Source organism: Xenopus tropicalis, chromosome 3 (assembly GCF_000004195.4).
Source record: "Xenopus tropicalis strain Nigerian chromosome 3, UCB_Xtro_10.0, whole genome shotgun sequence".
Lineage (NCBI taxonomy): Eukaryota > Metazoa > Chordata > Amphibia > Anura > Pipidae > Xenopus > Xenopus tropicalis.
In genome coordinates, this window is record NC_030679.2 from 143,556,348 (window position 1) to 143,574,530 (window position 18,183).

Sequence of the window (18,183 nt, forward strand, 5' to 3'; positions counted from 1 at the left end):
GGGAGCCGGAGGATTCTGGTGGAAGCTGGGGGGAAGTCAGAGGATGCTTGGGGGGGAGCTGGAGGATGCTGGAAAGGACTATGGGGGAGAGCCAGAGGATGCTCGGGTGGGGTGGGAGCTGGAGGATGCTTGGAAGGACTGGGGGGGGAGCCGGAAGATGCTTGGGGGGGGGGTGGAAGCTGGAGGATGCTGGAAAGGACTCTGGGGGGGAGCTGGAGGACCGGTCAGGGGGGTAACTTGAGGATGCTGGGGGGCCCTGGCAACCAATGTTTTAGCGGGGCCCTGGCTACCAATGTCTGTGTGTCCTTTGTACTGATGGGAGGGGCCATTGGAAGGCAGGGCGTGGGAGGAGGGGGGCCCAGAAAATTTTGTTGTGAGGGGCCCCGTGATTTCTGATGGCGGCCCTGGTTAAAAATATCAGGCTTTGTAGAAATGGTATTGCATTTTCAAAAGTGTAAGCAAAGTTAGAGTTCTATGTAGAAGCCTTTAGGTCCCTTTCATTTCCTTGTGTTACTTGCCCTTTAAAAAGGGCAGTTGTTCAACATGCATTCAGTAACCCTTTATTAGCTGTATTGCTGACTGTAATTAGCTGTATTACTACTACTAACTCCCCCAGATTTAAGTGGAGGGACAGGGTGAGAGGAGGCTGAACTGTAACTTTCAACCCACGCAGCTATGGAACCAATGAAGGAGGCCACTGGTTCTTCAGCTGAATAAACAATTTATTAATAAGCAGTAGCAGGTACTTCTCAGTAAATCAGGATAAATCAGAGACTGTGAAAAACATGTTGATGGACAAATCTGGCCCATGGTCCTCCTGTTGGACACCCCTTGTCTGGAACATCTAAGTCAACATCTAAGTCAAAAAGCTGTGGCCCCAAGATCTCATCTACTGCACCCACATTGTCCCACACCCACCGTCTGTCCTTCACAGAATCATAGCCGTTACTTAAAAACCCATTTCCAGTGGATAAATCATGAATATATATGGGACATGAATATATATGGGACACCAGAGACCCCTAAATATTACAGTTACATCAGTTTGACTCCAATCTACTGGACTGTACCATGAGAGACAAGAGAACTATAAGTAATGGGCCGCCCTGAAGACTGAACCAAGCTTCCTGTTAGTGGGTGTGTCCCGCTGGGCCCTGTGGGCTTGCTTCCTGTTGACTTTGCCCTATGTCTTCCACCCACAATTCCTTTAGATTTTTAGACTTTAAGTTTCTGTACTTCTACACAAGGGATCCCCAACCTTTCTTACTTGGGAGTAAGTCAAATGTAAAAAGACTTGGGGAGCAACACAAGCACCATAAAAGTTCAAGGAGGAGCCAAATAAGGGCTGTGATTGGCTATTAGGGGCCTCTATGCACCCTATCAGCTTACAGGGGCTTTATTTGGTACGAAATCTTGTTTTTATTCAACCAAAACTTGCCCCCAAGTCAGGAATTCAAAAATAACTCCCTGGTTTGGGGGCACTGAGAGCAACACCCAAGGGGTTGGGGAGCAACATGTTGCCCTGAGCCACTGGTTGGGGATCACTGCCCTTTTCTCTGTAATAATAAAACAGTACCTGTACTTGATCCCAACTAAGATATAATTACCCCTTATTGGGGCAGAACAGCCCTATTGGGTTTATTTAATGGTTAAATGATTCCCTTTTCTCTGTAATAATAAAACAGTACCTGTACTTGATCCCAACTAAGATATAATTACCCCTTATTGGGGCAGAACAGCCCTATTGGGTTTATTTAATGGTTAAATGATTCCCTTTTCTCTGTAATAATAAAACAGTACCTGTACTTGATCCCAACTAAGATATAATTACCCCTTATTGGGGCAGAACAGCCCTATTGGGTTTATTTCATGGTTAAATGATTCCCTTTTCTCTGTAATAATAAAACAGTACCTGTACTTGATCCCAACTAAGATATAATTACCCCTTATTGGGGGCAGAACAGCCCTATTGGGTTTATTTAATGGTTAAATGATTCCCTTTTCTCTGTAATAATAAAACAGTACCTGTACTTGATCCCAACTAAGATATAATTACCCCTTATTGGGGGCAGAACAGCCCTATTGGGTTTATTTAATGGTTAAATGATTCCCTTTTCTCTGTAATAATAAAACAGTACCTGTACTTGATCCCAACTAAGATATAATTACCCCTTATTGGGGCAGAACAGCCCTATTGGGTTTATTTAATGGTTAAATGATTCCCTTTTCTCTGTAATAATAAAACAGTACCTGTACTTGATCCCAACTAAGATATAATTACCCCTTATTGGGGGCAGAACAGCCCTATTGGGTTTATTTAATGGTTAAATGATTCCCTTTTCTCTGTAATAATAAAACAGTACCTGTACTTGATCCCAACTAAGATATAATTACCCCTTATTGGGGCAGAACAGCCCTATTGGGTTCAGTATAATTGCAGCAGTAAGGGGATGTTGCATCCAATGCAGTTGTGACATTATAGGGAAAAGCAATGAGTGGCTTTGGGTGCAAGTACCTTTGGTGGATGATGTAAGTTTGCACAATAAGGGAGACCATTTTTGAGGTCCTAAATGAGCCCTTTAATGTCTTCACCAACAAATCAACAGGGGGAAGAATATTCAGTGGACGGGGGGACACATTTTTCAGCACTGTGCCTGGGGTGAGAGGTATGACTCTAGGGTTGACATGTCTATGTCTAACAAATGTTGTTCCCCTAGTGCATGGGAAGGAGTAATTGCTTGGCAGAAGCGAGTTAGCTCCGGGCACAGGCTCGTTTCAGCGTACATGCAAAAAACAACATTGGTCCCTGCGGGGAGCACTCGCTGCATCTCAATCAGCTGGTGTAGGACGTGGGTTTGAGCAGATACAGGATCCGTTCCAAACAGGTCAATGTCAAACCGGAGCATTCCCCCTCCTATAGACACCGGGAATGGAGGGGTGCCCAGGCTAAGGAACCCACAGGGAGAGCAGGAGAGAGTGGAAGGGCTAGGGAGGCTAGAGGAACACGTGAGTGGCGCCACATTGGGTGAGGAAGGTTCCTGGTGTGTAGGAGCTGAATCATGGTTTCTGGATTCAGTTATGTCTGGGGCAACATGGACCTCACTGGCATCACTGGATTTGGGAGAAGCAGAGGGTTGGGAATAGAACCAGACAACTCCTTGTCGGAACAATAACTCTAGGTTGGATCTGCGAATGGAGACAGGAAGAGAGCTCTGGATGAGAAGCCCCTTGGGAAGCAGCCTCTCCGTAGTGCAGGGATCCTCAAACAGATATAGAACCTCAGTCGGACTCAGGGCCACAAGAGGTCTTCTCCCACCTACACCCTCCAGCCGGCCCTCCAGCAACTTGATCTTTTCCTCCATCTGCTCATAGGGAATTACCACTGAGATAAGAGCCTAACAAAAAGGGATACAATATGGGAAATGATTAGGGTAAGAGACCACCCGTTCTTGCTGTTTAAATCAATGGACCCCTATGAAAGTAACAATAGGAACATAAGGAGAAGATACCTTAGAATTTAACAGATGATATTTGTTCAGAACTGCGGGCTCAATGTCTTTTGGTCCTAAAAAAAAACGTATTTTGGTGACCGTCGGATGGTTGGAGTGCAGGTTGTCAAGACAAAACTTCTGCAATGCTTTGGCTACCCCGCGGCCTCTCATCCAGGGGGCAACTCGGAGACCATCGGCCACAGCTGTTGTACCATCATCTACAAGCATGAAGCATAAAAAACCAACCTAAATGGAAAAATTCAAAAACTTTAGTGATTCTGATCAATAAGGTAAAAAATTAAATATGCCTCCGGGTTCCACCACAAATTTCCATAGAAAATCCAATGACGGAGCTGGGGGCAGTGAGGGGTAGGGGATCAGATAGTTCGGCACGACGTAGGGGGACATACAGTATTAAGCGTGGGCCTATATACCCCCCCTTGGAACAGGAGGCAGAAATAACCAATCACAAATAAGCATAAGGCCAAGGAACTGCTTTTGACATAATGAGACTTTTTGTGCAACTGTGATGTGGTTGGTAAATGACCCATTTTGAGTATCTTTATTGGCTGCTTTTTCCATCTCCCCTACTTACCACTTTGCCTTCAGACTTTGCCAGGAACATCTTCCGCAGAGGGTCTTTCAACCACAGGAGGTACCTGAACACTCGGGAGTCCAACCCTCCATGTATACCGGCCGACATGGAGACAAACTCGTCATAGTCCTGGGCAGTGGCAGGAACCATCTGCAGGTCCGGGGGGGAATTTTCTAACATGGCAAATATAAATGCTACGGTCCCGGCGCCGACACCAGATGTACCGATGAACCTTCCATAGGGGAAAGAAGGGCACAATGAGCCAGATGGAATAAGATAATAATTTTTTTGCAAAGGAATTCATAATTAGTAATTGTGGTATGTGTATCCCTTAACCAGTCATTACCATTATACTGCAGCAGTTCTGCCCTGCTTTATGGCTGAGATTCTAGCTATCTGTATAACAGAGCATTCTGTCACAGTGGCACAGATCCTATCTGATCCCCCCATTGTAAGCAGCAGTCCTGCCCTGCTTTATGGCTGAGATTCTAGCTATCTGTATAACAGAGCATTCTGTCACAGTGGCACAGATCCTATCTGATCCCCCCATTGTAAGCAGCAGTCCTGCCCTGCTTTATGGCTGAGATTCTAGCTATCTGTATAACAGAGCATTCTGTCACAGTGGCACAGACCCTATCTGATCCCCCCATTGTAAGCAGCAGTCCTGCCCTGCTTTATGGCTGAGATTCTAGCTATCTGTATAACAGAGCATTCTGTCACAGTGGCACAGACCCTATCTGATCCCCCCATTGTAAGCAGCAGTCCTGCCCTGCTTTATGGCTGAGATTCTAGCTATCTGTATAACAGAGCATTCTGTCACAGTGACACCAATCCTATCTGATCCCCCCATTGTAAGCAGCAGTCCTGCCCTGCTTTATGGCTGAGATTCTAGCTATCTGTATAACAGAGCATTCTGCCACAGTGACACCAATCCTATCTGATCCCCCCATTGTAAGCAGCAGTCCTGCCCTGCTTTATGGCTGAGATTCTAGCTATCTGTATAACAGAGCATTCTGTCACAGTGGCACAGATCCTATCTGATCCCCCCCATTGTAAGCAGCAGTCCTGCCCTGCTTTATGGCTGAGATTCTAGCTATCTGTATAACAGAGCATTCTGTCACAGTGGCACAGATCCTATCTGATCCCCCCATTGTAAGCAGCAGTTCTGCCCTGCTTTATGGCTGAGATTCTAGCTATCTGTATAACAGAGCATTCTGTCACAGTGGCACAGATCCTATCTGATCCCCCCCCCCCATTGTAAGCAGCAGTCCTGCCCTGCTTTATGGCTGAGATTCTAGCTATCTGTATGTAGCCCACTTTTGGTTATTCTGTGCTGCTACCTGCTGACTACTTGTTCTTGGCGCTACAGGAGTCCTGAGCCCCCGCTTACTATGGGGGTTAATAAGGATTTCTCCCTTAAAGGCGTGCCTCCACCCAGGGATGGTGTTGTGGAAATATAATCCACCCCCTGGGAACTTAACAGTCTATAGTACCTCTGCTTAGGATCCACACACAGCCCCCAGTACCTTGCCCCTCCCTGGGGTAGTAGCTTACCGGCAGGTAGGTGATCCTTGTGCAGGAAACAGTCAAATACACAACTGATTTGATGCAGAAGATTGAATTGGTTTATTAGGGCAGGACCTCTCCAGGAGTGGCACATATCATTTCAAACAGTAATGCAGGGCTTCATCTCCTTACTACTCATTGAGTGCTTTCTCCTGTTGGGCAACTCACCGTACTCACGCCTGAGCCCCCTCAGATACAGCCTCCTTGGATTAGCGGTGACCTTGTCCACCTACCTAACCACTTATGGCCCTGCACTCCGGCTGATGTAATGCCGGGAGGTCTTAACCTCACTACCACTCCTGGAGGGGCAATGTCCGCCCATTCTAAACTACTAGTGTCCTACATATTACTCCTAGAGCAATCTATTATAGAACTTCTAACACTAAACTGTACCTGGGATACTCCTTACTGGAGCAGTCCCCAAAATGTCTGCCTCACAGCACATGGCTGCTATCCCTTATATGGGCCTATGCACCACCCTGTGGCCATATCCCGAACTGCAGGTATACACCCTGTTAACTGTTTAACAACCCAGTCATCCCAGTGTCCCGGTGTACCTAGCACCAACCCGTGGCCTAGTCTAGGGGTGTCTGTCCTAAGGGCCCATTTTTGGTAAACCCCTACATTCTCCCCCTGCTGGAAATTGTCACCTCCTGGCTGACACATCCCATCACAACCCAAAATTTTACACAATGTTTTTACCATATTGTTCACATCACACTTCAACAGCCTCTCCTGAGGTCTGCCAAGGGTACAATGGGTTACCTGCAAGGAAATAGTAAACACATAAACATTTTCAATCAATCATATCTCCACCTCTCTTTGAGGGAGTCCATGTCCCAAGGTGATCAGCACCCTGGGATACCTTCCACCAACGGGTGGGCACTTTGATCAGTCCTCTTTAGACTGATGAACCTTCCTGGGTTAACTTTTGGCCTGGCATCCTCCATGGCCAAAACAAAAAGAGTCAAACAGGAGCAGTCCTTGCTTCCCAACCAGCCGGTTGGCTGTGGTATGGGTATCCTTCTCCCATCCCCCAACAGTCCCTTCTTGGTAGAACACAAGTCCCTCCTGAGTGGTACACCAAAACTGTAGGTGCTACTTCCCTTTAAACTCAGTTACAGCTGTGCAGTGTGGCGCAGTACAGTGCGCCCAAAATTTCCGGCCCACATGTAGCGGTACCCTGCACCGTAAGTGATGCCATCCGCCGGTCTCTCATGCAGCGACAGTACCCTGCCCTGCTCGGTTCCGGACTTGGCAGACATATTTGCTGTAATATCGCAGAGGAGCTCACTCACTTGACTCTTGCTGAACGCGGACTGGGAAAGTCCCAAGATGGCTGCTGTGACGTTAACTGGCATTGTCACTTCCTCAGCTCTCTGGCGCACTTTCTGGTACCTCTTATTGGCCGATCCACCTCACGGGGCGGTCAATATGCAAAACAGGTAGGTGTCACCTTCTGGCACGCCTCAATCTCACGTGTCGGTCAGGCTGACTTTTGGCGCCAGCTATCCTGCAATCCAATTGGCTAGGAGCTGCCTTGCTCCTCTTTCGCGCCAAATCCCAGTTGGGGATGTGGATCAGGTTGGCTCAAATTTAGCCCAGGCGGAAGACCAGATCCTACAGACACTCTAGGCCACAGTTCCCTTAGGGCCCTGTCTGGTAAACAATTCTCAAATCGCTCTCAGCAGTGCCTCCAAATGTAGCCCACTTTTGGTTATTCTGTGCTGCTACCTGCTGACTACTTGTTCTTGGCGCTACAGGAGTCCTGAGCCCCCGCTTACTATGGGGGTTAATAAGGATTTCTCCCTTAAAGGCGTGCCTCCACCCAGGGATGGTGTTGTGGAAATATAATCCACCCCCTGGGAACTTAACAGTCTATAGTACCTCTGCTTAGGATCCACACACAGCCCCCAGTACCTTGCCCCTCCCTGGGGTAGTAGCTTACCGGCAGGTAGGTGATCCTTGTGCAGGAAACAGTCAAATACACAACTGATTTGATGCAGAAGATTGAATTGGTTTATTAGAGCAGGACCTCTCCAGGAGTGGCACATATCATTTCAAACAGTAATGCAGGGCTTCATCTCCTTACTACTCATTGAGTGCTTTCTCCTGTTGGGCAACTCACCGTACTCACGCCTGAGCCCCCTCAGATACAGCCTCCTTGGATTAGCGGTGACCTTGTCCACCTACCTAACCACTTATGGCCCTGCACTCCGGCTGATGTAATGCCGGGAGGTCTTAACCTCACTACCACTCCTGGAGGGGCAATGTCCGCCCATTCTAAACTACTAGTGTCCTACATATTACTCCTAGAGCAATCTATTATAGAACTTCTAACACTAAACTGTACCTGGGATACTCCTTACTGGAGCAGTCCCCAAAATGTCTGCCTCACAGCACATGGCTGCTATCCCTTATATGGGCCTATGCACCACCCTGTGGCCATATCCCGAACTGCAGGTATACACCCTGTTAACTGTTTAACAACCCAGTCATCCCAGTGTCCCGGTGTACCTAGCACCAACCCGTGGCCTAGTCTAGGGGTGTCTGTCCTAAGGGCCCATTTTTGGTAAACCCCTACATGTATAACAGAGCATTCTGTCACAGTGGCACAGATCCTATCTGATCCCCCCATTGTAAGCAGCAGTCCTGCCCTGCTTTATGGCTGAGATTCTAGCTATCTGTATAACAGAGCATTCTGTCACAGTGGCACAGATCCTATCTGATCCCCCCCCCCCATTGTAAGCAGCAGTCCTGCCCTGCTTTATGGCTGAGATTCTAGCTATCTGTATAACAGAGCATTCTGTCACAGTGGCACAGATCCTATCTGATCCCCCCATTGTAAGCAGCAGTCCTGCCCTGCTTTATGGCTGAGATTCTAGCTATATGTATAACAGAGCATTCTGTCACAGTGGCACAGATCCTATCTGATCCCCCCATTGTAAGCAGCAGTCCTGCCCTGCTTTATGGCTGAGATTCTAGCTATCTGTATAACAGAGCATTCTGTCACAGTGGCACAGATCCTATCCCCCCCATTGTAAGCAGCAGTCCAGCCCTGCTTTATGGCTGAGATTCTAGCTAGGCTGAATTAGTCACCCTAATTAGGGCCCCCTCCCTCACCCATGCACGGGCCCAGACTAGGGGTAGGCAGAAGAGGGACATCCCTATTGCCCCCCAGGCACGTACCCCTAGCTCCGGCCCTGCTTTCTTACCTCTTTCTCTTTCCTGAGTGACCCACAGATAAGGCAGTTGCCCTATTTATCCTTATTCAGAGATGTTACGTTAGGAACTGATTGGTGATGTGATTGGTTGCTATAGGCAACACCACTGTTGATATTCTTCTCCAATCCAATCCAATGTTGGATTCCAGAATCTTAGTCTTGGTCAGAGCCCAGAGTGGGGTGCTGATAGGTGCCCCCCAATCCAAGTGACAACTGCAGCACTTTATATGTTTCTACAGATTCATTTTGCCTTCCTCTTCCGATAGTGGAGAAATTTACTTTCACTTTCACATTTTACCGTACACACCACTGGGTCACATGACAGAAGTTCTTTGTATCAGTGAGCAACACTCCCCTCTAGCTGTGTGCAAGGGCACAAGATATAATTACCCCTTATTGGGGCAGAACAGCCCTATTGGGTTTATTTCATGGTTAAATGATTCCCTTTTCTCTGTAATAATAAAACAGTACCTGTACTTGATCCCAACTAAGATATAATTACCCCTTATTGGGGCAGAACAGCCCTATTGGGTTTATTTCATGGTTAAATGATTCCCTTTTCTCTGTAATAATAAAACAGTACCTGTACTTGATCCCAACTAAGATATAATTACCCCTTATTGGGGGCAGAACAGCCCTATTGGGTTTATTTCATGGTTAAATGATTCCCTTTTCTCTGTAATAATAAAACAGTACCTGTACTTGATCCCAACTAAGATATAATTACCCCTTATTGGGGGCAGAACAGCCCTATTGGGTTTATTTCATGGTTAAATGATTCCCTTTTCTCTGTAATAATAAAACAGTACCTGTACTTGATCCCAACTAAGATATAATTACCCCTTATTGGGGCAGAACAGCCCTATTGGGTTTATTTCATGGTTAAATGATTCCCTTTTCTCTGTAATAATAAAACAGTACCTGTACTTGATCCCAACTAAGATATAATTACCCCTTATTGGGGGCAGAACAGCCCTATTGGGTTTATTTAATGGTTAAATGATTCCCTTTTCTCTGTAATAATAAAACAGTACATGTACTTGATCCCAACTAAGATATAATTACCCCTTATTGGGGCAGATCAGCCCTATTGGGTTCAGTATAATTGCAGCAGTAAGGGGATGTTGCATCCAATGCAGTTGCGGCATTATAGGGAAAAGCAATGAGTGGCTTTGGGTGCAAGTACCTTTGGTGGATGATGTAAGTTTGCACAATAAGGGAGACCATTTTTGAGGTTCTAAATGAGCCCTTTAATCTCTTTACCAACAAATCAACAGGGGGAAGAATATTCAGTGGACGGGGGGACATATTTTTCAGCACTGTGCCTGGGGTGAGAGGTATGACTCTAGGGTTGACATGTCTATGTCTAACAAATGTTGTTCCCCTAGTGCATGGGAAGGAGTAATTGCTTGGCAGAAGCGAGTTAGCTCCGGGCACAGGCTCGTTTCAGCGTACATGCAAAAAACAACATTGGTCCCTGCGGGGAGCACTCGCTGCATCTCAATCAGCTGGTGTAGGACGTGGGTTTGTGCAGATACAGGATCCGTTCCAAACAGGTCAATGTCAAACCGGAGCATTCCCCCTCCTATAGACACCGGGAATGGAGGGGTGCCCAGGCTAAGGAACCCACAGGGGGAGCAGGAGAGAGTGGAAGGGCTAGGGAGGCTAGAGGAACACGTGAGTGGCGCCACATTGGGTGAGGAAGGTTCCTGGTATGTAGGAGCTGAATCATGGCTTCTGGATTCAGTTATGTCTGGGGCAACATGGACCTCACTGGCATCACTGGATTTGGGAGAGACGAGACATTCAACTGAAGCAGAGGGTTGGGAATAGAACCAGACAACTCCTTGTCGGAACAATAACTCTAGGTTGGATCTGCGAATGGAGAGAGGAAGCCAACTCTGGATGAGAAGCCCCTTGGGAAGCAGCCCCTCTGTAGTGCGGGGATCCTCAAACAGATGTAGAACCTCAGAAGGACTCAGGGCCACAAGAGGTCTTCTCCCACATACACCATCCATCCGACCCTCCAGCAACTTGATTTTTTCCTCCATCTGCTCATAGGGAATTACCACTGAGATAAGAGCCTAAGGAAAAGGCATACAAAATGGGAAATGTTTAGGGTAAGAGACCACCTATGAAAGGAACAATAGGAACATAAGGAGAAGATACCTTAGAATAAAGCAGATGATATTTGGTCAGAACTTCGGGTGCGATGTCTTTTGTTCCCAAAAAACGAATTTTGGTGACCGTCGGATGGTTGGAGTGCAGGTTGTCAAGACAAAACTTCTGCAATGCTTTGGCTACCCCGCGGCCTCTCATCCAGGGGGCAACTCGGAGACCATCGGCCACAGCTGTTGTACCATCGTCTACCAGCATGAAGCATAGAAAACCCACCTAAATGGAAAAATTCCATAATGTTAGTGACTACTGATTCTACTCAAATAGGTATATGACTAGGGGGTCATTTACAACCAGTGAGCAAAGTGCAATTTTTTTTGCCCCTGTGTTTTACCCACAGTGCAGTAGGTTTTCCTAGAAGTCTTGCATCATTGCAATCGCCAGGTGGTGTTGCACCCAAACCAATCACACATGGACCATGACGAGAATGAGTGCAATGGCTGTTGGCGTCATTCCCAGTGTCCACTATTCTAGGGATACAACTGTTATGCGGGGATTGACGCCGGTTGCCATGGAAACCCTATAGCAACTTCCTGGTCTGGAGGTGCTGGTAGTTATAGGGTTCCCCTGCATCTATAGGTGCAACTGCAGTATTTATAATAGGACACCCAAGGGCCAGTGCCTATGGTGGCAGGTTTTGGGGGTTGGCCCTCTGGTACCTATGTATTTGGGTTTGTATTTGGGGTATTTTTTTTTATAAAAAAAACCCCAAATACAAACCCAAATACATGGGAACAGGAGGCAGAAATAACCAATCACAAATAAGCATAAGGCCAAGGAACTTCTTTTGACTCCTTTCCATCTTCCCTACTTACCACTTTGCCTTCAGACTTGGCCAGGAACATGATCCGCAGAGGGTCTTTCAGCCACAGGAGGTACCTGAACACTCGGGAATCCATCCCTCCGTATATACCGGCCGACATGGAGACAAACTCGTCATAGTCCTGGGCAGTGGCAGGAACCATCTGCAGGTCCGGGAGGGAATTTTCTAACATGGCAAGTCGAATGCTACGGCCCCGGTGCCGACACCAGATGTACCGATGAACCTTCCATAGGGGAAAGGCACAATGAGCCAGACGGAATAAGATTAAAGGGGAACTAAATCCCCTTTAGGCCCCCCTCCTGCACCCATGCACGGGCCCAGACTAGGGGTAGGCAGAAGAGGGACATCCCTATTGCCCCCCCCACTACTGCCCCCTAGGCACGTACCCCTAGCTCCGGCCCTGCTTTCTTACCTCTTTCTCTTTCCTGGGTGACCCACAGATAAGGCAGTAATTCTATTTGTCCTTATTTAGAGATGTTACCTAGGAACTGATTGGTGATCTGATTGGTTGCTATAGGCAACATCACTGTTGATATTCCTCTCCAGTCCAATCCAATGTTGGATTCCAGAACCTTAGTCTTGGTCAGGGCCCGGAGTGGGGTGCTGATAGGTGCCCCCCAATCCAAGTGAAAACTGCAGCACTTTATATGTTTCTACAGATTCATTTTGCCTTCCTCTTCCGATAGTGGAGAAATTTACTTTCACTTTCACATTTTACCGTACATACCCCTGGGTCACATGACAGAAGTTCTTTGTATCAGTGAGCAACACTCCCCTCTAGCTGTGTGCAAGGGCACAGCAACACTTCTTGGAGCACAGACAAACGTCAATGCTTGCAATTTATTAACATTGGAGATACACATCACCGGTGATGTTGCCCATAGCAACCAGCAAAGCCCCAGGGACCCCGCAGGTGTCCCTCCCCTGAAACCTTTCAGGGGAAGGACACCTGTGGCCGGGGGAGCACGAAGAGTTATCCCCACCATTGGGCATTTCTAGGTTAAGGCACGCCCTGAAATTTCCTTATTGGTCAGTGCTGTCAGATGCTCCCTTGTCCCTAGTGGAAGGCATTGTGATGATTGGTCTCTTTGAATCCCACTTGCTGGAAGTGGTGGACGTGGTAGGAAACCCAAGTAGGAGGACAAAAATTACCCAGTGTTCAGACTAGTAGTACTAGTAGAACAGCTAGAGGCAACAACTAGGAAATCAAAACGGTTTATACTGTAGGTGCCACCCACCAGGGTAAAGACTAAAGTAGGAGAAGAAGAATTATACAGGGTTATGATAGACTCCTAGTACTAGTAGTACTAGTAGAACAGCTAGATGCAACAACTAGGAGATCAAAATGGAATATATTGTTGGCGCCACCCACCAGGGTAAAGACTAAAGTAGGAGAAGAAGAATTATACAGGGTTAGGATAGACTACTAGTACTAGTAGAACAGCTAGATGCAACAACTAGGAGATCAAAATGGAATATATTGTTGGTGCCACCCACCAGGGTAAAGACTAAAGTAGGAGAAGAAGAATTATACAGGGTTAGGATAGACTACTAGTACTAGTAGAACAGCTAGATGCAACAACTAGGAGATCAAAATGGAATATATTGTTGGTGCCACCCACCAGGGTAAAGACTAAAGTAGGAGAAGATGAGTTATACAGTGTTAGGATAGAATACTAGTACTAGTAGTACTAGTAGAACAGCCAGAGGCAACAACTAGGAGATCAAAATGGTATATATTGTTGGTGCCACCCACCAGGGTAAAGACTAAAGTGGTCAGGGTCAAGTATAGAGAGATCCCAAGGAGAGCACCACTGTGAGGGCTTTGGACTCTGGGGACTGGGCAACTGAGTGGCTGATACTCATGCCTATCCTGTGCCCATAACATCAAGGGATTACTGTACCTATATTGAGATATGAGACGAAAAACACAAGGCCCACAGGATTATTATTAGACCTCATTACGGTTTGACTCTTTAACACCAGAACCTCTTGAGAGATAGGGCAAGCTTTGGACACGTCTAGTTACAGTGATGTCCAAAAGTCTCCAAGCCTGAAGAAAGTCATCACCGTATGGACCTTTTACTTCTGGTACAATACATGGACCTCTGTGTGCCATTGAGAAATCTCTTTATGTCTCATTAATTATAGTGGTAGATGATGATAAAATGTGGTTTGTAGCACAGGGACGTTGCAGAGAATTAGATATTAGGTCCTCCAGGTCCATATAATTTGGAGTTTTTCATTGATTACAGGGAACTGTAGAACTTACATAAGGCTTTTAGGAATTACTGTATAACTCTCTGTCTCTAAAACATGTTGTTCTGTTACTTCATAGAAAGGCTCTAACCCCTGGCAGAACTGAGTTAGTTCAGCCCGCAGACTCTTTTCAGCAAACAAGTAGCAAACAACACCGCCCCCTGCTGGCAGCACTCGCTGCATCTCAATCAGCTGGTGTAGGACATGGGTTTGTGCAGATACAGGATCAGTTCCAAACAGGTCAATATCAAAACAGTAGATGCCTTGCCCTAGAGGCACTGGGAATGGAGAGCAGCCCAAGCTGAGGAACCCACAGGAGGTACGAGCGAGAGGGCTAGGTTGGCTAGATGAGTGGGGAAGGGGCACTGGGTTGGGTGCAAAAGGTTCCTGTTGTGCAGTAAAGTAATCACTGGTGCTGGATTTAGTTATGTTTGTGCCAATACAGATCTCACTGGCATCACTGGATCTGGGGGAGGTGACACATTCACTAACTGAATCAGAGTGTTGGGAATAGAACCAGACAACTCCCCGTTTCAACAACATCTCTAGGTTGGACCTGTGGGTGGAGTAAGGAATCCAACTGTGGATGAGAAGCCCCTTGGGAAGCAGCCCCTCTGTTGTGCAGGGATCTTCAAACAGACATAGAACCTCAGAAGGACTCAGGGCCACAACAGGTCTTCTCCCACCTACACCCTCCAGCCGGCCCTCCAGCAACTTGATCTTTTCCTCCATCTGCTCATAGGGAATTGATATTGAGATAATTGCCTAAAGGGAAGAGAGAAAATGAGTGCACCTAGTGAGTAATAACTTTTTTTTGTATTTAGCAACTTTGTACATAGACAAAATACTTTTGAGGAAGGATAATTATTAGACAGATATATCTTTGGTCAAAACAAGGATCAAAGCACCCACAGTGGTCAAAACAGAATCCTAACTGAAGTGCAGCAGAAGATACCTTAGAATGAATGTGTTGGTATTGCGTTAGTTCTCTCTGTGGGGTTTCACTTGCTTCTACAAAGAGAATTCTGCTGACCTCTGGGTGGTTGGAGCGCAGGTTGTCAAGACAAAACTGTTGCATTGCCCTGGCTATCCCATGGCCTCTCATCCAGGGGGCAACACGAAGACTATCTGACACAGCTGTTCTACCTCCATCTACCAGCACGAACAACAGAAACCCCACCTGTAATTATAAGGAGATACATTTCATTTGCAAAATTATTGCCTCAATACCAGCAGGTTCCCTTGATTCGTCTTTGTACATTGTCCACTACTATCACCTCCTCTACTCACCACTTTTCCTTCAGACTTGGCCACGAACATCTTCCGCTGAGGATCAGCCAACCACTCGTGGTACCTGAACGGCAGAGGATCCACCCCCCTGTATATTCCTTTTGAGATGGACATTAACTCATTATAGTCACTGGCAGTGGCAGGAATGATCTTCATAGATGAAAGGGTCTTCTCAGACATAGCGACCTGTGTCAACTGAAGACATACTGATGAGCCCCAAGGAGGCACACACAACCACGTCGCCTTTGGATGTGGAAATGTATGAATTGCCATAGTCATAATGCACACAGACATCTCATTTTGTAACAGTGGAAACTATCCAAAGCGGGACTGCCATTGGGGCCCCATACTACATAGTTGGCAGGGTTCTCTTGACGTTCACCTCTTTCCTGGACTTTATAGGTGGTGGGTTCTGCCAAACAGAATAGGGCCCCTGGGTGCAGAGATTCTGTGTGTGTGTCACCTTGGGTGCCCTGTGCATGATGAGTTTTGCAATTACCCTGTGGGCAAAGTGACGCACTTTGGGTGAGACTAACCTTTCATATGTTCACGTCAGAACATCAGAAATAAACCCCTTGAGACGTGACTAAAGCTGGGCACAAGGGCTGAGTCTCAGGATATTTAATCAGTTGTGAAGGGGGTTGATAAGTTGGATTCTGGAGCAATTTGACCATGGGTGAGTGATCTGACCCCTACTGTTCTCACAAGTCAGTTCTAAGACTTCCATTTCTTTATATACAGTGTTTCCTGAAGACCACTTCGAGCCCAGTGTTGGAGCCAAAGGGTGGAGGGCGTAGAAATGTCTTCCATGACCAGTAGGCCAGTCATTTAGTATAAACACAATCCTAACAGGCCTGTAGGTGAAAATAACTCTTCATGTCCTCAGTGGATTCCTCTTTGGCACTGAAAGTGGGCACAGCTCCTACCATGTTGATTAACTGACCTCCAGCTGAGATAGAGATATACAGCTATGCATACTTACAGTACTAAGTGTCTCTATGAGAAGGAAATGGGGGTCAGAGGGACCCTTCCCAAAGCTTTAAAAGCCCAACCCTCATATCTCGCACCAAGTAAAAAAACTTTTGGAAAAGTACCAGAAAAGGGGTCAGAAATCTGCTGACGTGGATTTGTCCAGGAAAGGGAAATCATATGAAGTAGGATACAGTTTTCTCTTTTTATCATCCAACTATGTCAGCACTCACTAAGCATTCACTTAGATGATTCCTAAGCAGTTGTCTGTGTGGTTTATTGAAAGGTGATGTTATAGATTGTGAGGAAAACCTTGGGTGCAGGGAAAGATGCTGGTGGAACCTGGGGGATGGGGAAGATGTTGGTGGACCCTGGGAGACAGGGGAATATGTTTGTGGAACTTGGAGTGCAGGGGAAGATCATGGAGAACCTGCAAAGGAAGATGTTGGTGGAACCTGGGGTACAGGGGAGGATGATAGTGGACCCTGAAGTAAAGGGAATAAAGTTGGTGGAACCTAGGGTACAGGGAGAGTTGATGGTGGAACATGAGGTACAGGGGAAAATGTTGGTAGAACCTGAGGGACAGGGGAAGATGTCAGTGGAACCTGGGGTACAGAGGAAGATGATGGTGGAACTTGAGGGGCAGGGGAAGATGTCAGTGGAACCTGGGGTACAGAGGAAGATGATGGTGGAACCTGAGGGGCAGGGGAAGATGATGGTGGAATCTGAGGTACAGGGAAAGATGATGGTGGAATCTGAGGTACAGGGGAAGATGATGGTGGAACCTGGGGTACAGAAGAAGATGATGGTGGGACCTGAGGTGCAGGGGAAGATGAGTGTGGAACCTGGGGTACAGGTGAAGATGGTGGTGGAACCTGTGGTGCAAGGGAAGATGATGGTGGAACCTGAGGTGCAAGGGAAGATGATGGTGGAACCTGGGGTACAGAAGAAGATGATGGTGGAACCTGGGGTACAAAAGAAGATGATGGTGGAACCTGGGGTACAGAAGAAGATGATGGTGGAACCTGATAAAATTGGTACAGTCCAAATGACTAAATACGTTTTCCTAGAGAAGTGTTGCCTTCACCAAAACATGTAATAGTTACTGCGGATCAGTCTATACATACTGTATGCAAACCCACCGATACCAGGTACCACGGAAATGTTTAGTATATACATATATACATTCAGTTTGGTTGTTACATTAGGCTAGCCTGATAGAGCCAAGTTCCGTACATACAACATACCCACTGGATCGACTGGAATGATAATATATTGCACAACACTAGTTCCCCAATGAACCCGTCTTAAAAGCGCCGAAGGGTAACACCGAGTACCTACCTGAAACTCCTCAAGGTTCTTTGTGAGGCGCCACAGAAGGGACTGGGGGAATAACCTTCCCATTATCTACACCTACAGGCTGCAAGCCAGAGGAATCAATCATTAGCTACGGCTGGTGTTTGCCAATTGCCAAACAGGCATTGCAGTTGCACCGCTTGGAGAATAGGCAAACTAACCTATCATTTCTAGAAGTTTCTCTGGAACCCAGACTTGCACACAAAGCTTCAGCATCAGTACTGGGCCTTCATCAGTCCTGGTGCTGGCCTAGAGGGTGCCTATGGCAAGCATTGGCTAGACATATGCTGAAAATGTCAGTTGACTGCAGAAGGAAAGGTAAGTTCAGGTTCAGGACAGGAACACGCATAGAGGGTTCTTCAGAAAGGATTTTGCCTGATCGTCCAATTTTGTCATCTGCTCAAGAGCCAGAAGACACATTTTCCGCTGGTC

At 46.8% G+C, this 18,183-nt stretch overlaps 3 protein-coding genes across 4 annotated transcripts; all 3 read right to left on the reverse strand.

Annotated features, from left to right (window-relative positions):
- Window positions 1-2,555: 2,555 nt before the first annotated feature.
- LOC100145250 (hypothetical protein) lies at window positions 2,556-9,127 on the reverse strand. 2 transcript variants are annotated; one of them, NM_001126732.1, is given in 4 exon segments: window positions 2,556-3,395; window positions 3,510-3,737; window positions 4,087-4,318; window positions 8,868-9,127. In NM_001126732.1, coding segments are annotated over 3 exon segments (1,161 nt in total). In that variant the 5' UTR covers window positions 4,267-4,318; window positions 8,868-9,127; the 3' UTR covers window positions 2,556-2,642.
- Window positions 9,128-10,102: 975 nt separating this feature from the next.
- On the reverse strand, window positions 10,103-12,653 carry LOC116409834 (histidine N-acetyltransferase-like). Its single transcript, XM_031899502.1, has 4 exons — window positions 12,290-12,653; window positions 11,870-12,100; window positions 11,046-11,270; window positions 10,103-10,960 (listed from the first exon to the last, which is right to left on the reverse strand). Exons 2-4 carry the CDS (start codon window positions 12,047-12,049, stop codon window positions 10,190-10,192), a joined length of 1,176 nt encoding a protein of 391 aa, XP_031755362.1. The 5' UTR covers window positions 12,050-12,100; window positions 12,290-12,653; the 3' UTR covers window positions 10,103-10,189.
- A 1,492-nt stretch (window positions 12,654-14,145) lies between these two features.
- On the reverse strand, window positions 14,146-15,614 carry LOC100490742 (histidine N-acetyltransferase). Its single transcript, XM_002943189.3, has 3 exons — window positions 15,427-15,614; window positions 15,092-15,316; window positions 14,146-14,901 (listed from the first exon to the last, which is right to left on the reverse strand). Exons 1-3 carry the CDS (start codon window positions 15,604-15,606, stop codon window positions 14,146-14,148), a joined length of 1,161 nt encoding a protein of 386 aa, XP_002943235.2. The 5' UTR covers window positions 15,607-15,614.
- Window positions 15,615-18,183: the final 2,569 nt, after the last annotated feature.